This window comes from Dendrobium catenatum, unplaced genomic scaffold, assembly GCF_001605985.2.
Source record: "Dendrobium catenatum unplaced genomic scaffold, ASM160598v2 fragScaff_scaffold_1220, whole genome shotgun sequence".
Lineage (NCBI taxonomy): Eukaryota > Viridiplantae > Streptophyta > Magnoliopsida > Asparagales > Orchidaceae > Dendrobium > Dendrobium catenatum.
This window is the reverse complement of record NW_021319682.1, coordinates 13,190,615-13,213,998: the sequence shown is the minus strand read 5'-3', so window position 1 is coordinate 13,213,998 and position 23,384 is coordinate 13,190,615. Positions and strand designations below refer to the sequence as shown.

The window sequence follows — 23,384 nt, the reverse complement described above, 5'->3', positions numbered from 1 at the left end:
TTAGACATGATCTTTCTTTATTAGATTTAGATGAAAATTTGACTCCACGTAGTAGGACAAAGACTTGATATTATTGTAATCTTCGAATTCCTATTCAAGCCATCGCAGTTCAGCTGAAGAAGATATTATAGTAGTGGCCAGTTGCAAAGTATCATAAGCAGTATCAAAGCAAAGTAGTTATTTTCTAAGGTAGAATGTTTAAAGCTTGAACCAGGAGAAGCAGCTACCGCTACTCTTATGTTTTGGGACAATTTTTTTTACTGTTTTTTTAAATAATTTTTTTTTTCAAATTAAGCCTTAAAATAAAAAATGAGGAGAGTTTTTAACGGTAATAGGAAGCATATAAAGCTGTACTTTTGATAAGAACGTTGGTCAACGCATTTTGAAAGTAATCACAAATAATTATGTTGGATGTGATTGAATGAAGAAGACAAGGAGAACGTGTGTTCTGATTGAGATAAACTTTGCGCCGTGCTGCATTATTTAGTTAGGTTTTATTAAACTTTATTTTAGTAAAAATTTTAGACGAACTTGAAGTTCACTTTAATGATTTGAACTTTGAACTACAAACATATTTAACCAAGCATCCAAGTCTTACCCAACTTGATTGATACTCTAAAATAGGATCCATATAAAGATTTTTATAATTCTTTTTTATTTTGCGCCGTATTCAAAATGGGGCGTGCCGCGCCGTGCGCTATGCGTCATTGCTCCACGGGAAACTTTGCGCCGTGCTGCATTATTCTCCGTTGACAAGTATGGTTGTAAACCTATTTTTTTTTTTTAAAAAAAAGTGGATCTCATCTCAAATTGAAAATTTATTGAAGCAATAAACCGAATAGAAATGAAGTAAAAAAAATATTTGTTCAATTTAGCAAACATGAAACCCTAAGAAATTTTTATTAGGTCTGGTGTCCTGATATAGCTCTACATCCAGACACCAGTGTTCTGGCACCACGTAGCAACCCGATAACCCGACGCAAACCCATCTTATTTTGGAGATTATGCATGTGTTTTAAACTATTTTGGATTGGCCCGACGTAGTGTATATGAATTGGGCGCGAAAAGTTAAAAACACACGCATTCTTTACAAGTTTAATAACCATTTGGCGTATTATTCTAAAGACGTTATACAGTTTTTATGGTTTATATACCGCAGAAAAAGATTTCGTGAAGGATTTGAGTAGATGGAAGATACATAAATAAATTTCTCTTTGGCAGACTTCGAAGATTTCGAGGAAACTGTAGGGACGTATAATGTTGATGAAGATTTTTCTGATTTATTACAAGTAATTTCTTATCTATGAAGAGGTTTTAGAATTTAAGATACACTTATTTTTTGCTGCTTCATTACGGATATATCTTGGTATCGACGTATATGACGTCTAATAACATCCTAACCGAGCAATACCTCGATTATGTACTATCCTATACCGAGCTTATTTATGAGTAACGATTTGTGTACCGAGATTAACGTTTCCACACAACTCGATACAAATCAGTACTTATAAGTATTGCTCGGTATGAACTCATTGCATATAAGTACCGAGCAAATCAAACATCTTTGTATGTAGTACCAATCTTAGTAGAAAGAATATCAGACGTATCAACTTATTGGTATCGCTCGGTATAAACACATTGTACCCTGTACCGAGCAAATCCAAGATCATACTTCCTAGTATCGATCATTGTACCTGCTCGGTATAAACTTGGCATTGATTTGTAGATGTAATGGTAAACTGACAGGATTATTTTATAAGAATGTAATTTTTTTTTCACAGGGTATTTACACTCTGAGAAGTAAGCATATGATAAATATTGTCATTACGCGTATTCTCATGGATTTAATGTTCGGAAAGAACATCACTCGTTCTGGCCAAATTCAAGAAAAATCAAATCAAAGATTTTTGTCAGTTCCAAAGCAGGATTCAAGAAGAAGATTGACAAGAATACAAATGTTAAATTTCGAAAATCATGCACAAGAATCGGATGTCCAGCTATGGTTAAATTTTCGATTAGTGAAGAAGGGATTTGGATGGTGAATAAATACATAGAGAGTCGCAATCACAAATTGACTAGACCGGATAATTAACATTTGCTCAGGTCATCTAGGAACATTAGTGATGAGAATGCATATGTTCTAAAATCTATGTCAGAAGCCGGGATAAGAACAGTTAATGCGTTTACATACTTATCCAATGAAGTGGAAGGCATAGGTAATCAGAATTTGACTTTAATCGAAACATAATGGAGAAAAAGGATTCATGTAGCCAACCACACATAGTGGGACAAAGGCTTGATGTTGTTGTTGTTGTTATTGTTGTTGTAGTATTAATTAAATTATTTTAACAACAAATTATTTGTGTTTTGCTCGTTTACAAATTGGGCAAAAAATAATATAATTTTATTCGGAATGATTCCAATTTGAGCAACTTAGCAAGCCAAACACTAGATATTCATGAATAATGAGTTTTTTTAGCGGTGCATGACAATTTATGAGAAATTAGAAAACAAAGTATAAAGGAACAATGCTAATGATCATATCGTGAGCATATACAATCTTCTTCCAATGTGAATAAAAAAAAACCGCCACATATCAATATAAGCTAAGTGCACAAAATATAATAAAAGAAAATGAAAAAAAAAAACAGTATTGTAAATGTGAAAAACATTACTCGTGGAAAAAATTACAAAACTATCAATATGCAATATGAAAATTGCAAAAAATAACAATAATAATAATTTCATGGTTTGTACAAAACACAGCCAACCTGCTTTCATAACCTTAATAATATGGATCATTATGACATGCTAAAATGTAGAAGAGTAACCTAACAGAACATATAATAAATTACAATGCAGCGAACAATAAATAACATAGCTTAAGCTAGTTTCTAGAAAGATGAAAAAATAAATCCTTCTTATATATAAAAATATTTTTTTTTTTTTCCGAGTAACAATTGAGCTTATATACCTCAAACTGCGGATTAAACTTAGTAATAAGCTTTGGTGCTTATGGGTACCAGGATGATCTCTCCAAATTGCTGCAGTAGCTGGAACTTGTATTTGTTACATGAAAGATCCAGAACCTGCAGATTAAGGATTATAAGCAGAGATTAGAGAGGAAAATATTCATAATTCTATAGTTAAGCCTAATGAAATTAGCGATGCATGATTCAATGAAAATGAAAAAGAACTGCTTGGAACAACTTTCTTACTTTTTAAAACAGCTTTTTAATTCAAAAAAAATAAACTGCTTCAAACAATAGTAAGAAAGTTTTCTCAAACGAAGCATAAATCTTATTTGAATATAACTTTTTTTCTATATCTCTGACATTTCTGTGCTGAGAAATAATTTTTTTTATAAACATATGTGTGGCATGATAGAGTCTACCTTACAAAAAAAAAAGAAATTTATAATACTTAAAACAGCTTTTAAAAAATTTAATTTCTGCATAGAAATTCTACAACAGCTTTTACATATATTTATGCCCGCTCCGAATGAACACAAAAAAAAGGTCAATAAGACAAGCAATAGATCACCATATAAGATGAATAAGAGAAATAGGAGTACAAACCTAAAGGCTTGAATACATGGTAGAAAGTTATTTGGTCATGGCCAGCTCCTATTCAAGTTGTTATTATCCTTGCCAGGAGCTCCTGCTGAACTATCAAAATCACAGGGACTTGTAGGGCCAGAGTCACCTAAGCTGCTAAACTGACGTGAACTCCTGTTCCCAAAACCACCAGACCACCCATAATCCTGGCTGCCGAAGCCACTAGACCGACCGGAACCACTGGACTGTCCTGAACTTGAGCTTCCAAAACCACCAGAGCGGCCTGAATTTGAATCACCAAAACTGCCCGATTTTCCAAAGCCTGAACCAGATCCACCAAATCCTCCGGAGCGACCAGATCCCAAATCTGAATTATCGTAAGCCCCTGAGCGGCCAAAACCTGAACCACTAGATTGGCCGAACCCACCCATCCTTCCTGATGAACCACCAAAACCGCCTCCTGAACCGCCATAGCCGCCTCCTGAACCGCCAAAGCCGCCTCCGGAACCGCCAAAGCCGCCTCCTGAACCGCCAAATCCACCACGGCTAGGCCCAAAACGGCTAGGTCCACTGCGGCCAAACCCAGAATTACCCATTCGACCACCTCCATAGGAATCAAACTTGCCAAGCAAGTCACCCCCATCCTCCACTTCAATGCTAGGAAGCTGCAGATTCCATCGTAGAAGAGGGATAGTTACAAAAGTAATCCAAAATCATTACTTTTTTCAAGAGCTACATGTACTTAAATCATATACTCTTATACAGGAAGAAATAATAATGTAAAAATAAGTTGTTAAAAAGATGAATGTATACACGCTAATATGTCACAGACATATAAGCTCAACCATCTCCCTAAGCCATTAGTATGATAGAAAGATTGTAAATATTATAAGTAGGTAGTTTAGAATAAATTTAATAATAATAGTCCAAAATGCCAAGCAGAAGCTAATTCCCATTTACAAGCAGTTCAAGAAGTTAGTAACAATGATATGTGAACTCTTCAGGTATAAGGCATTAACAAAATTTTCTAGTAGATGTAAAATAATCCAGTGGTTCATCATGAAGACTAGAATAAATATTGTACCTCTGTGAATCTGCATCCAATATCTTGCTCAATGACTCTCATTGCCCGCGCTTGTTCTCTAGTATAAATAAGAATTGCAGATCCTTTCTTACCAGCTCGCCCTGTTCGACCGGATCTATGAACAAAGATCTCAGAACTGTTTGGCAACTCATAGTGAATCACCTGAGTATATCATAGAAAAAACAAATATTAAGTACTTCAAGTTCTTCATAAACAGTTGCTTTAACAAACAATAAATCAAAACAAAAATGAAGGCTACTAAAATGATTTGCATTAATGTATGATAATGGGGAATACCAATCATTCACTAAAAATTCCTATTAGGATCCAAACAAGTCCATACTATTGAGCAAGCCACACATTTGAACCAAAAAGCTGCTTATAATTCCAAGATAATATGTTTATATTATTCCAGCTTGGGACATCAACATATAAATACATAAAATTAATGACTACCAAATAGTGCACATACCTTATTGTGTTGCAAGAAGTCTTTAAAGTCTTAAGATTTCTTAATGCAAACCTAGGATGAGATGCACAAAACCACACACATAAAGTCAAATACAACATCCATAACCATGGAATTTAGGCTTTGTTTAGCTATTTCTACATATGATGTTTACTAGATTTTTATAGTTTTTTTTTTTCAATTTATCTAAAATAATTTTACGTGATTATTTGGGGCCATTTTAATTTTTAGTTATTTCACAATAACGGTTTAAACACAGAAATGAAATGAAGCCTTTCACAAGAAGCCGCCCACTTTTGATGAAATTCAGAAAACTGGTAAACTTAGAATCAAATGATAATCTAATGACAACTCAAATAAAACATTTCCATAGAAACTAGTAACAAATAAAAACCAAAACAATCACAAATCAAACCAAAATAAAAAATCTAATTTGTACAAGCTTTTGACCAAACTCCACAACCAAACCAATTACTAAAATTGTTGAAGAAAAACGCATTCATCAAAAGTAAAAATACAAACCTCATGTCAGTAAAAAGTGAAAGATTCCCCTAGAAATTGATAATTAGCACTTGCACTACTTCAAGGATTTCATTCCAACCTTCCAACCCGCACTTAAGCATAATGAAGGAAAGAAATTTTCATTATATTGTAGTTGTTCTCACAAATCATGAAAAATACGACATTTACAATCATTAAATTCATTAAGTGCTAATTTTCTACATCTAACAGACAAATATGATGCAATCACAAAAATAAGAACTTTAAATTTCTACGTAAGCAGAAAGAAAAACCAAATAAAGAGACCAGGGAGGGAGTATCAGAAAAGCCCCCATTTGAATTGCACAAGATTTGATTTCAACAATGCAGTAATGTTTTCAAAAACTACGAAAAATATAATCATGTTAAAACAGATGCAATTTAACATAAAGAAGTAAGAAGTTAGGTACCAACTTCCGTTATTAATTTATTATTAAAATTTAAAACCAAAATATTATAAAATTTTGTACAATTTTATATATATATATATATATATATATATTTCAATTATTTGTAATCATAAATCTGATACAATTATGTATTTTATATTTTTAATATTTTATTGTTAAAATTAATCAGTGCATGACTAATATTTAATTTTTTTATCAAACCCTGTATAATGATCACATTCTTAAAAAAAACATTCCTTATTTTCACTTAATTCATATAAATTTATCGCATCCACATATTATAACTTGTTATTTGGCTTAGGGGTTGTTTGGTTGTCTACAAAAGGGTTGTAAAATATTCTAAATGCAAAGGTTTTAAAAAGTTGGGTGTTTAGTTTGAAATAAAACAAATGCAATGTAAAATTTTAGTGCATTTGGAATTCACCCTCTAATTCATTTTTTGTGTATTTGGAATTCCTCATATTTGGGCGAGTTCCAAATACACCATAAATTTATTACAATTGCCACTGTCTGCCGCCACCACTCATCTCTGCCGACCACCAAAGCCGCTGGTCAACCGCCGCCGCTGCTAACTGCTCACCGCAGCCACCATTGCCTCTGGCCGACCGCCGTAGCCCACCTCTGACCAACGTCGTCGAACACCTCCCCCCACCACCATCAGCCACACGCCACTGGCCACCACAGCCACCAGCAGACTACCACACACCGGCCTACGCTGCCATCCACCGCCGTCCACATCACTGCGAATGTCTGCCACTGACCACTACCCTTTTTGCACTATACATTGCATTCATTTTACTTCAAACCAAACAAAAAATAATAATTTCAACCAAACAATTCTAAAGTATTCCTTTTACACTGCACTCCTTTTTCAGGAAACCAAACAACCCCTTAATGGCCAGGAGTTGCCTTTCTCATTTAGCCCAAGTTCAAAGCCTACGGTATTTTAAATCCATAAATTTGATTTGAAAACTTACAGAACACGTAAGACGTGTTTTCTAAAATTTTTAAATAGTTCAATTTGTTTTCAAAAACAAAAAAATAAAAACAACTTCCGTTAAACTATTTTTTAAAAACAAAAATAAAAACCATCCTAACCAAGCGGCAGACCTTTTTTATTAAATATAAATAAAGAACATGTAACCATGAGAAAAATAGATAGTTAAAACTAGAAAATAGATGAGCAAAAAAAACATTTGACACAACAAGAATTATATGCTCTCAAAAAGAAATTGAACTCAGCATTTTGTACAGGTGAAAAATTAGAAGAGCTAATAAAAGAAAAGTTCAGCCACACACCAAGTCAACATTAGGAATATCCAGTCCACGAGCAGCAACATCTGTAGCAATCAAAATGCTAAACCGACCATCCCTGAAGCTGGCAAGTGTCCTCTCTCTCTGGTTTTGGGAAATATCACCATGCAAGGCCTCACAAGGAAAACTCTTGCTCATAGCATAAGCCAAACGATCAGCATCCCTTTTAGTTTGGGTGAAAACTATGCATTTTCCTCCTTTGGCATGTTCCTATAGAAGAGCAACGGCCACTTACTGTAAAGCTAAGATGGTAAATAACGGAATCAAAATTTATCCAACAAACTTGCCTTGACCAGTGGCCCAAGAATTGATGGTTTTCCATAATTATCTGATGCAATTGAAAAAAGACTAATTCCTTCAGCTAACTTCTGGTCTGAATCACCAACCTGTGAAGGAAGCCAGAATCATTAGCTCCCATTAATAATCAAATGAATCAAAATGCTTTGCATACAAAAATAAAAAATAACAAAAAAAAAAAGAAAACCATTTTCAAAATTAGAATTGAGTAAAGCTGAAAATGAACAAAAGATAAAAATTAAAAACAAAGAAATTCTCAAAGGAGCACAAGCTAAGGCTACCCAGATTCCAAAGCAAGTGGAAATGCATGAATATATCAGATAAACGAGAAGATGTAAAGCACATTTACTTGGAAGAATGATGAGAAAGATTTCACGAAAAAATCAAATGATAAGCTAGAGACTATTATTGATACTCACGAGATCGATTGTAACAGGATTATTAAGGTACTTCTGGGAAACTTTTCTTATCCAACTTGGCATAGTAGCCGAGAACATCATACTTTGGCGTTTTTGTGGCAACTTATCCAAAATCACTTCTACATCTTCAGCAAAACCAACGGCAAGCATCTGGTCAGCCTCATCAAGAACAACAAATTGCACCTCAGACAAATTTAGGGCGCCTCGCTTAAGTAAATCAATAACTCTGCCAGGAGTGCCAACTATAACATCTATGCCATAACTCAAGGTTCTCATTTGCTGTTGAATAGGGACACCTCCATATACACACAGTGTGTCCAACTGGGATGATTCCCTGAATTCCTTGTCCACTTGTCGAGCAAGTTCTCGTGTTGGTGCCAGAACCAAGGCTAAAGGATTTCTTCCACGCCTGTAACAAAAAACGAGAAAGAAACCTAGAAACTTACATGCTAAATGCATGATGCCAAAAATCATGAACAGAAACCATGTTTACAAGTCATCAAACATATTAATCAAGTGAAAACACTAAGGCTTTGTTTGGGACGGCTTTTTTGCTGCTTCTTAAAGAAACTTTTTAATACAAAGTTTTTTAATTTTGTACTAGAAAGGTACTTTAAGAAGCAAAAAGAAAGCCGTCCCAAACGTAGCATGAGACACTAACCCATGCTTAGCATTGTAGCGAATAATGTTGTCCATGATAGGAATCCCAAAAGCAAGAGTTTTGCCCGTTCCAGTTTTAGCTCTACCAATCATGTCACGTCCTTGCATTGCTGGTTCAAGAACTGCTTTCTAAGAGCACAAATTAGAATCAACAGTCAGCACAGGAACAATATAAAGTTGCATCTTTGTTGGTGTAAGAATACTTGAAAAGAAAAATTAGAGGGAAGGTATTTGTAAGTATAATATGGAATAGAAAAACGGCTACAAATAATACAAGAACAAAAGCCTAAAATCCAGAATTTTGTAACTAAGAGTAATTAAATATTCCCTAAATGAACTAAAAGGTTAATCACCAGGAAAAACACTTGATTTTACAGAAGTTCCTACAATAAATAAATACAATGCACACAAAAAAAAAATAACAAAAAAGATCAAGCATGCAAGAAGAAGCCAAGATTTATGTATGCAGATAAAAAGGGCGCATGAAAACTGTATTCGTCAAATTAAAAAACACACAATCTCGCCAAAAAAAAAAAATTCAATCACTCAAATCAAACAAAAGTGACACATGCACAATAATAAGCAAAAAAGATTTAAAAACTATTTTCTCTTTTTTCTCTACCACTCACTACTTTACCTCTATTTTCTGCCAATTTCTCACCTTATTTTATCTCAACATACAAAGTCATTCACAAACTCTCTCATAATAGAATTCCAAACCACTAATACATGCCCTATGCCCATACCTTTAAAGATCATCGTTTGGCCTCCCCTCTAAATCAAGTATAAATTTTTATTTCAAGTTATCTTAAATTAACAATTCTCTAAAAAACAATGAAACCAAATTTTATCATAAAATTAAAAGATTACTTTCAACAAACTTTATTCCAACATAAAAAATATTATTGTAAATATCAACTACATACCTAATAAGCTTTAAACAATGCAATGCAAAAGTCAATATTTTTAAAACCCTACACAGGTCCCAATCTAATTTTGGGATTTCATTGTTGTCTGGTGTCTACAACTTGATTTCTAGTCATCAATGTCAACCCTCATGCTAAAAGGACATGTAAGATTGCACGTGGTTTTTTAAAAGGTTGAATGCATTTTAAAGGCAATATTGCTCCTCCCTCTTATATGAAGTGTTATTACTGACAGATAGGCAGACTAGGAGGTGAAGTCGTGAAGGTGAAGACGAAGGCAGTAGTAAATCAACCAAAGGGTCATCGAAACCTCCCCACAGAAAACGGTTTCCAACAATGGAAAGGAAAAGATTTAAGAGGGGCAATTGAGCCTGTTAGGAACTAAGGCTTCGTTTGGGACGACTTTTTTATTGCTTTCTAAAACGGAGTTTTAATACAAAAATAAAAAATTTTGAACTAAAACTCCGTTTTAGAGAGCAGTAAGAAAGTCGTCCCAAACCAAGCCTAAGATAAATTGACCCTAAACCTTAGTTGTCACAATAAACCCTATTAGACTATCCTAGCCCTAGCCCACAAGGTTGTCCTAACCCAATGCAAGCCCAAATGAACTATAATGGACCTAGGTAGACTCCAAACCTAATTGGCCAAAGTAGACCCTAACTAACCCTAATTAGTTTCACTTAAACCCTCCTGAGGACAAATGGGTATGTAATTGACTAGTTTAATCCAATCTAAGCTACCCAATCCACGCATAGACCTAATTTACTAAATACATTAGCCCAACCAAATCCTAATTGACTAGACTCTAAGCCTTCCTAAGACCTAAATTGACCTCTAAATGGTTAAACAAGCCTAATTGACCCAACTCAAACATTAAACCTAACCGAATCTAGACCTAACTAAACCTATGGAAGAACCTTGGTTCAATTGACTTATCAGGCCATAGCTTGCCCAATTAACTTAATCTAGACTTTCCTTCAAATCTAACGCAAAGCCTAAATGAGTAGCTTAACCCAATCTAGGTTGGTATGACCCAATGCCAACCCTTTTACCCAACTGACCTAATTGGTTCAAACTACCACAACTAATACATATTTAGTTAAACCATTGGTCACCTTAGGACCCAACCAAACTTGTAGACAGACTTGTAGATGGATAGCTTAGTCTGACTAATTGGCCCAAGTCCCATGGTTAGCCTAACATTGGCCCAATCATTGTAATCAAGGGCCTAGGACCCTCATAAATTTAATCCATCACCTACGATCACCCGTATGACTCTTAGAAGCCTTCAAGGCTCATCAAAACCCTAAAGTACCTAAGATTAATAGTTCTTGAAACTTAGAGTGTGCCCACGCTAAGGATCCATGACCTCATCAACATCAAATTCTCCAACCAAGGTAATTCCCATGAAGTAAAGAAAGAGATGGTAATTGAGATGATTGATTAGTTCTGAATACTCCTGATCACACCCATGGCTTCATGAGCTTTCTTGGGACCCATCTAAAAAATTAGCACCAATCCTTAGACATCACCCTATATAAACATTCAAATACAAACTACATGAGATTACAAACCTAGTGCAGTTAACCTTAGAGGCCATCCCAAGCTAGCAAACAGTCTCCCTAAGAAGCCATATTGAAAAAAGAAGATGGTGATTGATGCTGAGTCCCAAGTTACATCAAGCTAAGAAACTAATGTGAGCATCTTCATTAGATCCTGATGAAGCTACCCAATTGAATTAACTAGCTAGTGACAATCTTAGTTGAGGTGAAGATTCAAAACAATAAACCCTCTTAAGCATGGGTGCATAAAGTTCGAAGCCTGATATTTTAATTATAACACATTATTGAGAACATCAAGTTGGTCTTTAAGATCTTGAAACACCCTTTGAATAATACCTAAAAGCACCCACATGAAAATTCCTCAAATTTGCACCTTACATGTCTACGAAATTATTGCAAAATTTTTGGCATGACTAAAATTTCACAGCGCCCAGATAGTAATCCATGATTAAATAAATAATCCTTGTTCTCTTCTTTTCCCTCTTTCTCGCATTCCTTGATTTCATTTCTCTCTATTTTCTCAAAAGAAAAGAAAAGTGGCTGCCAATTATTCCTCTTATTTCTTACCAACACAAAACCAATGCACGCTCAATACAATATTCACTCATCAAACCTATCACAATCAAATCCTTATTTGCACATGAACGAGATTGCACACACATGGGCTAGCCCTATGTTAATACCTTTGTTAGAGAATATGTTATTTTATTCTAAAGCAAAAGCATTATTTCTATTTATCCTAAAAAAATGCATATTTTAAATTTTATAATTATCTTGGAAAAATTATTGATTTAAATCATTATTTAAAATTACGCAATATGAGACTCACCTTAAGGTTGGCCTCAGCACAATTCTAGTAAAAAACACCTCAAGACTTATGCCTTGAGCTTTTTTATGACGCGAGCGCCAAAGTTTGGCTGAGGCACACCTTGAGGCACGTGTTAGACCGGTACATGCTAGACCGATCCAGCCGGCCATAGGCAAGGGGCTGGCCCATGTGTACATGAGGCGGACCAAGCAGGTTCGCCCCTTAGGAATTGCCGCCCAAACAGTTTTGGGGACCACTAGGGAATCCCATTAGGAAAGGCGGGGTGGCTAGGGCTGTGGAGGATTGACTTAGGTGGTTTAATTGTATGCTTTAAGTAGGAAGAAAATATTAGGGTTAGGGTCATCAAAAAATTGTGGCTATTTTTGTGTTCCTGGTGTTCGGTGTCTAGGGATTGGGAGAGATAGATCCTCCTCTTGAATTGAGGATCAATTGTATCTTAGTATTTTTCCTTCTGTTATATTTGAGTATTGTAATAAAACTACTATTTTTTTGGTTTTTCCTCTGAGTTTGGTGGATATTTCTCGTTGTTTTCTCATATTGATAGGTTTTACTTGAGATCTTCAAGTGTTTCATATCAGCATGCCTCGTGCTGCTAGCGTAAAGCATACGCCTCACCCTATTTACATATTTTTTATTAAAACTTACATAAACCCTAAACTAAAGCCTCGAACAAATCACTTCTTCATGCACCCGGAGCCACAATAGCTTCCTCTCGACTGCATTGACCTCCAGCCCGCCGCCTCCACCACCGCCAGTGATCACTTGGAAGCCAGACACCACCACCGCCTCCTCTTCTAAAAATTTTAGAGAATTACTCTCATCTTTATGTTGATCACAAACATTTATGAAAGTAAAAGATAATTGAAATAACTAAAAAGGAAGCATATTATGAGGTATAGGACTCTACATGATGAGATAGGGAAGAGTCCAATTTAATATAACGATGACTCAAATAAATACCCCCTCAATGATGACAATGTAAATGATTTATGAGTTGTTATCAACTATTTCAGTTTTCTTTAGGAATTAAATGTGGATGAGTAGACAACTGAGAAAGAAGGAATTTTGAGTTGAGCTTGATGTTATATGATCTTTTTATGTAATTCATATATATATATATATATATGTGTGTGTGTGTGTGTGTGTGTGTGTGTGTGTGTTTTGTACTTGTAATATTTGAATTTCAATTTTATTTCATGCAACTTATTACTTGTCACTTTACATCTTATGCAAATTTTGGCTTCATATATATGTCAATTTGTAACTTCATAGTTCAATAGAAAGTTAATATGTCATCTTTTAACATATTATTTTAGTATTATATAAAAATCACTTTTAATATTTATTTTCATTATATGCATTTTTTTAATTTTATGGTTTATGCCTCAAATCACCTTGAGGATGGTGCCTCGCCTCATGAACGAAAATGCCTCAATGCCCAATTGTGCAATTTTTAACCTTGATTTAAATCTTAATGTTTACTCTACCCTCAATGTTTTTTTGTGGAAAGTATATAATCTATTTAAGTGGAGATAGCATTTATAGCTCCTAATAGCTCAAGAAATGACTAGTAAACAAACTATAAACTTCTAGCATGCAACAATAATAATAAATGTATTTGCTCTAAATACTTTCAATTTTACTCCATTTTCTTTGAGTTGCATCACATTTGTATCAAACATATTTCTTCATATATCAACTCAAGCATTTCTATAAACATTGATCATCCATGATGTAGTAACTTTGCCAAAAATCAAATTCAATACTAAATTTTCTGCAATGAAGAGGGAAATGATGAAACATTGAATAGCTATTGCATTATCAACCAACACATACTGCTCATAATCATTGGCGGAGCCAAGGGGGGGCAAGGGGGGGCACGTGCCCCCCCCTAAAAAAATTGAAAAAATTTATATATAGGGAATATAGAGATAAAATCAAGTTGGAAACTTCAAAAATTAAATCAGAGACCATATGAACTCCGATTTCAGCAAACTTACAATCGAACTGAACGTCTCGAAAATGCGAACACAACGCCACCAAATTCGACTCAATCTGAACCCAAATAACTCCAAATCAAAGACTCAAAGCATATTTAGAAGGTTTAAACCATAATTTGGATTATCAAAAGGTTTCCAAACATGTCATGCTTATAGTCGAATTGAGCGACTAGACGGGACGAATCCAACGAGCCCAAGATCGCTGAATTCTGATATCACTATGACATTTAAATGTCCAATAAATGGTCCACGATCAAGAGTTTTAAGATCGGCCGTCCATTCAAATCACTCCCAATTTAATTTCCTATTCATTTACATTTTTTTTTCTAGGTTGATATTAGCTTAATCCTGTATTGATTCGATCTTAAAGAGATTTTATTATTTATTTTTGTGCAATGAGATTTTTAATATCATGTATTTAGTTAATATATTGAACTCGTTCTAGCAGTAATCAAGTGATTTAATGATTGAAAGTCATTTTGTGAAGAAAAAAAATATACTAATTCACTATCAAAGTTTTATCATTTTTAAAACTGACTATTTTGATCCCAAATCCGGATGTAAAAATTTGGAGGAAAAAAAAATTTAGGCCCCCCTTAAATATATTTTCTGGCTCCGCCACTGCTCATAATCCACCTCAATCAATTGTACTTTCCAACCACCAACCACCCTCTTCAAGCATATTTGTTTAATTAGCTAAGAGTTTATTTTTTAGGCTATTAAAAACATGAATATAAAATGATTTTGGAAGAGATCTTAAGGATGAGAGAGTTAGAGATTCATCTTATCTAAATGGTTCCACCAGGCAATGGGAGAGCAAGTCCTCTTGAGTAAGTGATTCCCCGGATGTTATAGAATTCATTGAATGGCTATTGTATTATTAACCAACACATGCTGCACACAATCCACCTCAATCAATTGTACTTTACAACCATCAACCACCCCCTTCCTTCAACTTTTTTTAATTTTAATTAGCTATGAGTTCATTTTTTTAGGCTACTAAAAACATGAATATAAAATGATTTTGGAAGAGAGCTGAGGCGAAGCATCTTAATTATAATATGATTAGAGACTCATATAACATTTCTTATCTTATCAGAAAAGATGGGCTGATGACAACGATCGAAGCCATGAAGCCTTGTGAGTGAATGTATCATTAGAGTGATTAGAAGATTTAATGATAGGAAATACTTGAGTTCGCAAGTAATCCTAAGGGAATACTTGAGTTCGCAAGCAAACCTACTCGAAATTAGCACTAAAACAGAGAGAAATCTGCTGTTTACAGCAGTAAATAAGACCAAACACAACACATTTTGAATAGGAACAGCGAGAAATTTGGAGAAAAACAAAGCAGTTCACTAGTAGATGCAAGAAAACGATAAAATATACAATGTTCTTCGATTCGAGAGGAAGAACAACTATCCAAAAGTCTCTAGCAAACCCTAGAGCCCAAGCACACGATGAGATCTCCAATTCAGATTTGCAATTCAAGATGAGATCCCAATTACCTCCTAAGCTCCTAATTAACATCAAAGGACAATTACAAACTTCCTAAAACAGCTTGCCTCATTCAAATTTTCCCTCCTAAGTTAAATTAAACCAAGCATGGCCCACCTAGGGCTTCCGCCCCCCCTTCTCTCTCTCTTTTCCGCCGCCCCTGTGGGGCCCGCCGCGTGTAGACATGGACCTGTCCAGATTGGACCGGTCCATCCGGCCCCTCATAGGCCGGCAACATATCATTTAACTTCTGATTTCATATGTTTCTTAGTAAAAATGCACCGGGAATTACATGCTCTCAAACCATGAGCTCATCTTGTGCACCATGTAGCTGCATTGGCAACTATACCGACGGTAAGAACAGTTTCTAATGCCACTGTGGAGAAGGAAGAAAGTATAGATGAAACGGTGGAGAAAAAAAGTGGCGAAGAGGTTGGTTTGTTGTCGTATCTCAGCCACCACCGAGAACTCAGAAAGATGTCGAATCGTCCTCCCTTATAATCTAGTTCGAGCTCCAAGAGCTCAAAAGGCCACCATAGCCACAATCTCCACAGCAGCGACAACACTGGCGTCAGTGGTTTTGTAGACATCACCATCCTAGGCCAGTTTAAATAGTGCCACGTTGATCTTAGTTGTCCCAGTAATACCCACCTCTTCTTTAAATTATCCATGATAGCCGATCAAACCCGAAATGCATGCTTCGCTTCTGGGCTTCACACGAACTCTAGTTCAGCTAAGGTTTTTCAAAGCAGGTTTTAGATGGCTAATTCTTTAGAGTTTGGTGTTCTTCTTCAATCTTGAATCAATCATCGATCACTGAAACAGGGGAGGGAGCTGCATGTAAATATTCGGGAAGCTGGGTTAGAAAGGAATACAGTCTCCTTAACCTACTGAAATTCTATTGTGTGCGTAGTCGGGTTGATGATGTGCAAGAGGTGTTTAATAGCACCCCCAAAAGGAATTTGGATACTTTTGCATGGACTGCCATGATTACCAGTATGTTGGGAATGAGACACCCCACCAAGCGATTAAGCTGTTTTGTGAAATGCTTGAGTATGGATTGGAACTGAGTTCTTATATCTTTTTGGCATTGTTGAGGGCATATACTGATTTGAGTTTAGGAATGTTGAGTACTAATTCACATTCACTGATAATTAAGTGTGGGTTTGGTTCCTTTCTATCTAATGGGAATGCACTTATTCATGCTACGGGTCATTTGGAGATGCTTGTAATGCACGGAAGGTGCCTGGTATAATGTTTGATTGTGATGTTGTATAGTTGTCCTCAATGATACGAGCTAGTTCCTCTGCAAAGCACTTCATTGAATCAGCAACATTGTCTTCTAGGATGTAATTTGAGTACTTTATTAGACCCCATGAGATTACACTTATTTTATTATCGCCTACTTGCAGTTTCTTGTTTTCTTTGAGAAAGGGCCAATCAATCAATGCTTATGCAATTAGGAATGGGTTTGATTCTAATCTTATTATTTGCTCTGCTCTTGTCACAATGTATTCTAGATGTGGAAATCCTGATGAAGCTTTTAAAGTCTTCAGTGGTATGGGGAAACCAAATATTTTAATTGAAATCAAATATTCTTTGCAAAATCTTCGACCTAGGAGGGATGCTTATGACTTCTACAGTCTACACCTACCTCACTCCCGATGACGCGCTACCATCTCGACGAAGTTGAGCTCTTATGACGCAGGAGAAATATAATGCGTAGCATCTTAATTATAAAATGCTTAGGGACTAGTATACCATTTATTACCTTATAATTTATGTTTGATTTCATTGATTTCCACAATCCTAGTTGTATCTTTCTGTTATTAGGACTACATGTTTCAACCTTTTTAGGTTGTTTGGCCCTTTTTTCTTGCAAAAGGGCATTTCTATCCTTGTTGAGATTATATATTGGCTCATAATTTATGATAGAGGATATAGATGATATTGCTTTGAGTTTATTATTGTTCTCTGGTTTTGTTTCGCATCTCCCTTCTTTTACCGATCCACTACACCAATTAGTATCAGTTTAAGAATGAGAGAGTGAGAGATTCATCTTTTCTAATTGGTTCCACAAGGCAATGGGTGAGTAAGTCTTCTTGGGTAAGTGATTCCCCAGATTTTATAGGTGGGGCTCAGTTTTCGGTGAGAGAATTCTCACTTAATTCCAATGTATTTTTCCTCTATGATAAGGAAATTCTTCTTCATGCCAACTTTCAATTTTGCTTAACAGATTACACCAAAATTTTTCAAAAATATAAAACTAATTTTCAGCTAAATAAAATGGAAATACAACATGATTAAGCAAACTTCCTACCTTCGTAGCACCCCTTTGAAATGTTAATCAACCCAGTTAACTAAGAGATCAACTATATCTCCACAAAATTTTACAATTTAACAACTTGAATAAACCTACATCAACGCTGAAATACGCTATTAACGTAAAATTCAACATAAGCATAATCCCGTCAATTTACCCGATTTCCACCTTACAATCAGTCAAAAAACAGTTCTTGAAAAACACAAAATAAGAATAAAGAAAAGTTATGTATCAATTTCTAATCAGAGCATCAATACCTGAATAGGAAACAGCCTGGTGATACTCTTCCTGGCAAGCGCCGAGACAATATCCTGCGAGATTCCAAGCTTGGCAATCTCAAGCCCGTCATCGCCTCTCTTCCCTTCGTCATAGTAGTCATCGACGGCGAACTCTGCCCGATTAATCTCACTCGCTCTAAAATTGAGCGGCAACGCAGAGAAATGGAACTCCCTCCGCCCTAGGCCTCCGATCGACGGACTCCCCGCCTCTACAGATGAACCATGTAGTCCTCGAACTAAACAAGCCAAAGACGTAGAAGACGACTCCAACGGGATCGCGGCAGCAAACCGCGGAAGTGCGGAGTAAAGGATAGCAACAATAGCCTGACTTGAAGCCGTCGACTTGGCAATGGACGCCGACCTCCGGAATAAAAAGTTCATCTTGACGCAACCTGAAGACAAATTACAGAGAGAGGATAAACCCTAAAAAACGGCTAGGGTTTTGCCAAACGAGAAGCTGAGAGGGTTTAGCAGGGACAAGCAGATTTCTAAGGGTGGCATTTTGATGGAGCGAAGATATTTATGCGCTCTCTACAATCTTTATGGTCCGACCGGGAGGGCTTTTATTGTCAGGATATTGAACCGGGCCATCAAATGTGGACGGTGAGGATGGGTTTAGGAAACAATCGAGCGGCATATAAAAGGAAACGTTGGCATCTAGATGTGAGAAACTCGCTCATACGGAACGGTTCGAACCGTCCGGTCGGCTTTGGTCCCGCTATGGTTACACAGTATGGGCCCACGGATCTAGTTGCAGGTCGCTTAGTGTAGAAATTATTGTGTTCGAAATCCGAATGCATTCGGAGACAGAATTCGGATGCGCCACGTCATTAAATGCACTAAGTTCCGGAGTGTATCCGGTGACGTGGCATATGCGGAATGGAATCAGAATGCATTCGGATTCCGCACACAATAATCTGGCCGCTTAGTGCGAGAATGAAGTAAATCAAATGCGATAAGTCTTAAATCAGGTTTGTCCTAGAATATGTTTGGCCAGGGTCAACATGAGGAGAAATTATTATATGTGGTCATCTCATTCGGAGGTGAATCAAGATATGTCATGTCATCCGGTACACATCAAAATAATGACATGGTGCATTCTGATTCATCTCTGAACAGTGTCTGATGACTGCATAGAATAATTTCTCCAGAAAGAGCCGACCTTGAGTTGACTCAGTAATGACATGAAATCGGCTCAATTTTATATAAATCGATTCAAGATCAGTATAATAATAAATAGCTCTAATTGATTTGATTTCGAGCCGGTTTGACATAAACTCTAAATTATTTATTTTCTCTTTTTATACAATTATAATGCATATATATATTTCATATATATATTTATTTATTTATGTTGATGGCAAATCTTAAGAAGACGACTAATGAAACTTCAATCTTCACAACTGATTTGCCATCAAAATTTTTATTGGTCTATAGTCATCTTCACATTAATATTTACATCATAACTGCTCTTAAGCAATAGTCATCTTCACTTGCTTTGTAATTGCCTCTAGCAAGACTTACACCATAACCATCTTCAACTAGGCTATATTGCAGCCATCTCTAGTCAAGTTATAGCTCTATAATTTTGTACATCTATGGTATTCAAAATCGACGTGTATGATAACTTAACTAACACTTCTGGATATGCTTTGTTTAATTGTCGGAGGGATATTTTAAATTAAAACCCTTCTAATTATATGTGGTAGACTGCTTGCATACATGTTTTTCTTACTAGTAATGTGTAAAACCCCTCAGAATTTATTTTTTGAGTGCAGTTAGTCTGTACGAACTGACCTTAGTACGGGACAAACTGAAGAAAATTGTGAAAATCTGTATGGCTAGTACGTTCTAACTGCATGTACGAACTGAGTAAAGTGCAGGTTCGTCCGGGATAAATTTTTGCCCGAGAGCATCGTCCAGGGACAAAATCTATCATCGTCTGTACGATCTGTATCCAGAGAGTTTCGTCCCGGGACGAATGGGAAACATCGTCTGGACGAACGAGTTCATTAAATGGACGATTTAAGATATTTTTTAAGAGAGAGAAATAGGAGGAGAGAGAAAACGAAGGCAAGAAGGGGAAATTCGCATTTTTTGGCGACTTCGGTATGTTTTCGTCCGTTGCCGTAGTTACAAACGTTGATCGACTCGAGGTAAGGCACATTATGCCTTTCTCAATTTTCAGAAATGTGATTTTTGACTGATTTCTTGTTTCGATTTTCATTTCCTTTAGTCTAAAAGTGATTCATATTTGTATCAATGAAACTTTTACCACGTAACTTTTGGTATGTTGTAGAGATAATGTTTTTGCACGTTTTGAGTATTTTCTGAAAAGTTTTCACAGGATAGTTTGAATTCTGCGGAGTTTTTATCGAATAGAAAATTATGTAGATGTTGAAAAATATTGTTTCAGTACAATGAAAGTCTTAAAAATATGTTTTACACTATCCGTGGTAATTTGGTTATTTTTTGAAACTGTGATTTGATCTGTTGAAATTTCTGTGGACTGCCGTTATGCCGATGACGATTTTTCTAATATAATCCGATTTTTCTGAATTTGATGATTTGATGTGTTTGAATGATATCAGAAGGGAGTTATAAGGGGTCAGAATCTTTTGAGATTTTGTTTGTCACGACCCAACCCGATCGGGACGGATCCCGCTCTTATCGGGCCGCGACAGAGCCAACAAATCCAGGATCTGGCTTTGGAATTTGCTTCAGAACTTTCTTCCAAATATAACACAGACATAAAAACACAGAGCTACTATAAACATCCAAACACAGCGCAGTTCATCTATCTTTTCTTTCATCAAAATACTCATATACAGATACAGTGCATGGCTTCAGACAGAAAGAACAGAGCAGAATAGAAAAGCCATGACTGTACAAAAATCAAAAGTATCAAGTACCTAATCACAGATCAGACTCAGAACATCTAGTCCAAGACCTCATTCCCTTTCCTAGAACCTGAAAATAAGGATGAGCTAACAGCTCAGCAAGACATCAATCACCAATCAAAATCATCAGAAACTCACATCAGAAAAGTATCAGTATAGAAATCGAACAATCGTACAAAAATTGTATAACAGACAGAACAGATAATAGCTCAATCAGAAATCAAACATCGGATACGAAAGACTGAAGTCATATCAAATCGGAGTTCAGAACAGATATCATAAAGCTTTCAAATCACAGAGTAGACAGAGTCGTACAGAATAATCAGAGTTGTACAGAAATACATCAAAAATAATGAACAGATAATTTCAGAACAGAACTTCCTTCTAGATGTCAAAACTTCCCCTCATCCCCTTATGGCTCCCTTTTGTGCTTATAGCACCAGAACTTCCCCTTATAGCTCCCTTTTGTGCTTATAGCACAAGAACTTTCCTTTATAGCTCCCTTTTTGTGCTTATAGCACCAGAACAGAATAGATATACAGAATTTCAGATTTCAGAACTTTCCCTTATGTCTCCCTTCCCGGACCCAGACAACGGAATCACAAAGGATTCCGGCTCCTTATAACACCCTTCTGATATCATACAAATAATCAATTCATTCAAATCATCTCATTTCAGAAATCGTATAAAAATTCAGCGGCATAACGGCAGTATACGAAATTTACACAAAATTCACAGATACAGGAATTTACCAAATTACCACAGAACATTCACAATAACATTATAAGACTTTCATTGTACTGACAAAACATTTCTCAACATCATGATAATTTGCAGTTCAATTAAAACACCGCAGAATTCAAAATATCCGGTACAAATCTTCCAGAAAATACTCAAAACGTGTATAATTATCATCTCAGAGACATACCAAAAGTTACGCGGTAAAACCTTTGTTAGAAGAAAATAATACCAGAAATTTGCTAATGGAAACAAAATCCGGAACAAAAAATGCGTCAAAAATCTCATTTCTGAAAATTGAGAACGGTGGAATGTGCCTTACCTCGAGTCGGTCAACTTCTCTAACTACCACAACAGACGAAAATAGATCGGAGTCGCTCAAAAATCTTCTTTTCTTTCTTTTCCTTCATTTTTCTCTCTCCTGAACGTCATTTTCTTTTCCAAAATATCTCGTTTCTATATATATCCAGACTGATCGTACCGGACGATCGCAACTTCGTCCTGGACGATCTATGCTCTGGACGAATTTCATCCAGACGAAATTAATTATCGTCACGGACGACTTGGGCTCTGGACAAATTTCGTCCAGACGAAATTAATTATCGTCCCGTACGACTTGCTCTCGGTAAGAATTTCGTCCAGACGATCCTATTTTCGTCCAGATAAACCATACAGCCAGAACTGTTCTTCCTGCACAACCTGTACCGATCGTCCCGGACGATCTAACTTCGTCCGAACGAACCTGGGAGCAAATTAGTCTTTACAATCTTCCCAACTTCAGAAAAATGTCATCCTCGACATTGTCAAACCAAAACTCAATCAGAAAAGATACAGATATGCTTGCCTCATGTCCGACTCCTTCTCCCACGTCGCTTCTCGTGCTGTTCGGTGCTTCCACTGAACTTTAACCATAGGAATTTGTTTACTTCTTAACTTGCGTACATCATAGGCCAAAATTAACTCAGGTTCTTCTTCATACCTCAGATTCTCCTGAATCTCCACTTCATTAGTAGACAATTTCTTTCCAAAATCAGATATCCACTTTCTCAAAGTAGATACATGAAAAACATTGTGCACATTAGACATCTGATCAGACAATAACAGTCTGTAAGCAGACTTACCAATCCTTTCAAGAATTTCAAACGGTCCAACATACCTTGGACTAAGCTTACTCACTCTTTCAAATCTGCTGACTCCTTTCGTCGGACAGACTTTGACTGACTTTGACATATACAAAGTCACCAACTTGAAATTCTTCAAACATGTGCTTCTGATTGTAATACTTATGTTGTCAATCTTGTGCAGCTTTCAATCTTTCTTTAATCAGATTGATTCTCTTAACAGTTTCATTCACAAATGTAGCACCCATTTCTTGTCTATCTCCTACCTCAGTTAGAGTCAAAGGAGTTCTGCACTTCCGGTCATACAAAGCTTCATAAGGTGACATACCAATACTGGATTGAAAACTATTATTATAAGCAAATTCGATCAAAGGAATATGATCTTCCCAGCTTCCTCTAAAATCCAAAACACATAATCTCAGAAGATCTTCGAGTACCTGGATAGTTCTCTCAGACTGTT

The 23,384-nt window shown here is 36.0% G+C and overlaps 1 protein-coding gene across 1 annotated transcript; it reads right to left on the bottom strand.

Moving 5' to 3' along the window:
• Positions 1-2,709: 2,709 nt before the first annotated feature.
• LOC110112512 (DEAD-box ATP-dependent RNA helicase 9, mitochondrial) lies at positions 2,710-18,669 on the bottom strand. Its single transcript, XM_020844763.2, has 8 exons — positions 18,145-18,669; positions 8,752-8,879; positions 8,091-8,499; positions 7,662-7,760; positions 7,360-7,584; positions 4,642-4,803; positions 3,579-4,222; positions 2,710-3,089 (listed from the first exon to the last, which is right to left on the bottom strand). Exons 1-7 carry the CDS (start codon positions 18,544-18,546, stop codon positions 3,614-3,616), a joined length of 2,034 nt encoding a protein of 677 aa, XP_020700422.1. The 5' UTR covers positions 18,547-18,669; the 3' UTR covers positions 2,710-3,089; positions 3,579-3,613.
• Between the last annotated feature and the right edge of the window lie 4,715 nt (positions 18,670-23,384).

Coding starts and splice junctions, on each gene's coding strand:
- LOC110112512 (XM_020844763.2), bottom strand. CDS start 18,546: ATGAACTTTTTATTCCGGAGGTCGGCGTCCATTGCCAAGTCGACGGCT. Junction 8,880..18,144: donor CCAGGCTGTTTCCTATTCAG/GTATTGATGCTC, acceptor TTGTGCTCTTAG/AAAGCAGTTCTTGAACCAGC. Junction 8,500..8,751: donor CGCTACAATGCTAAGCATGG/GTTAGTGTCTCA, acceptor TTTTTGTTACAG/GCGTGGAAGAAATCCTTTAG.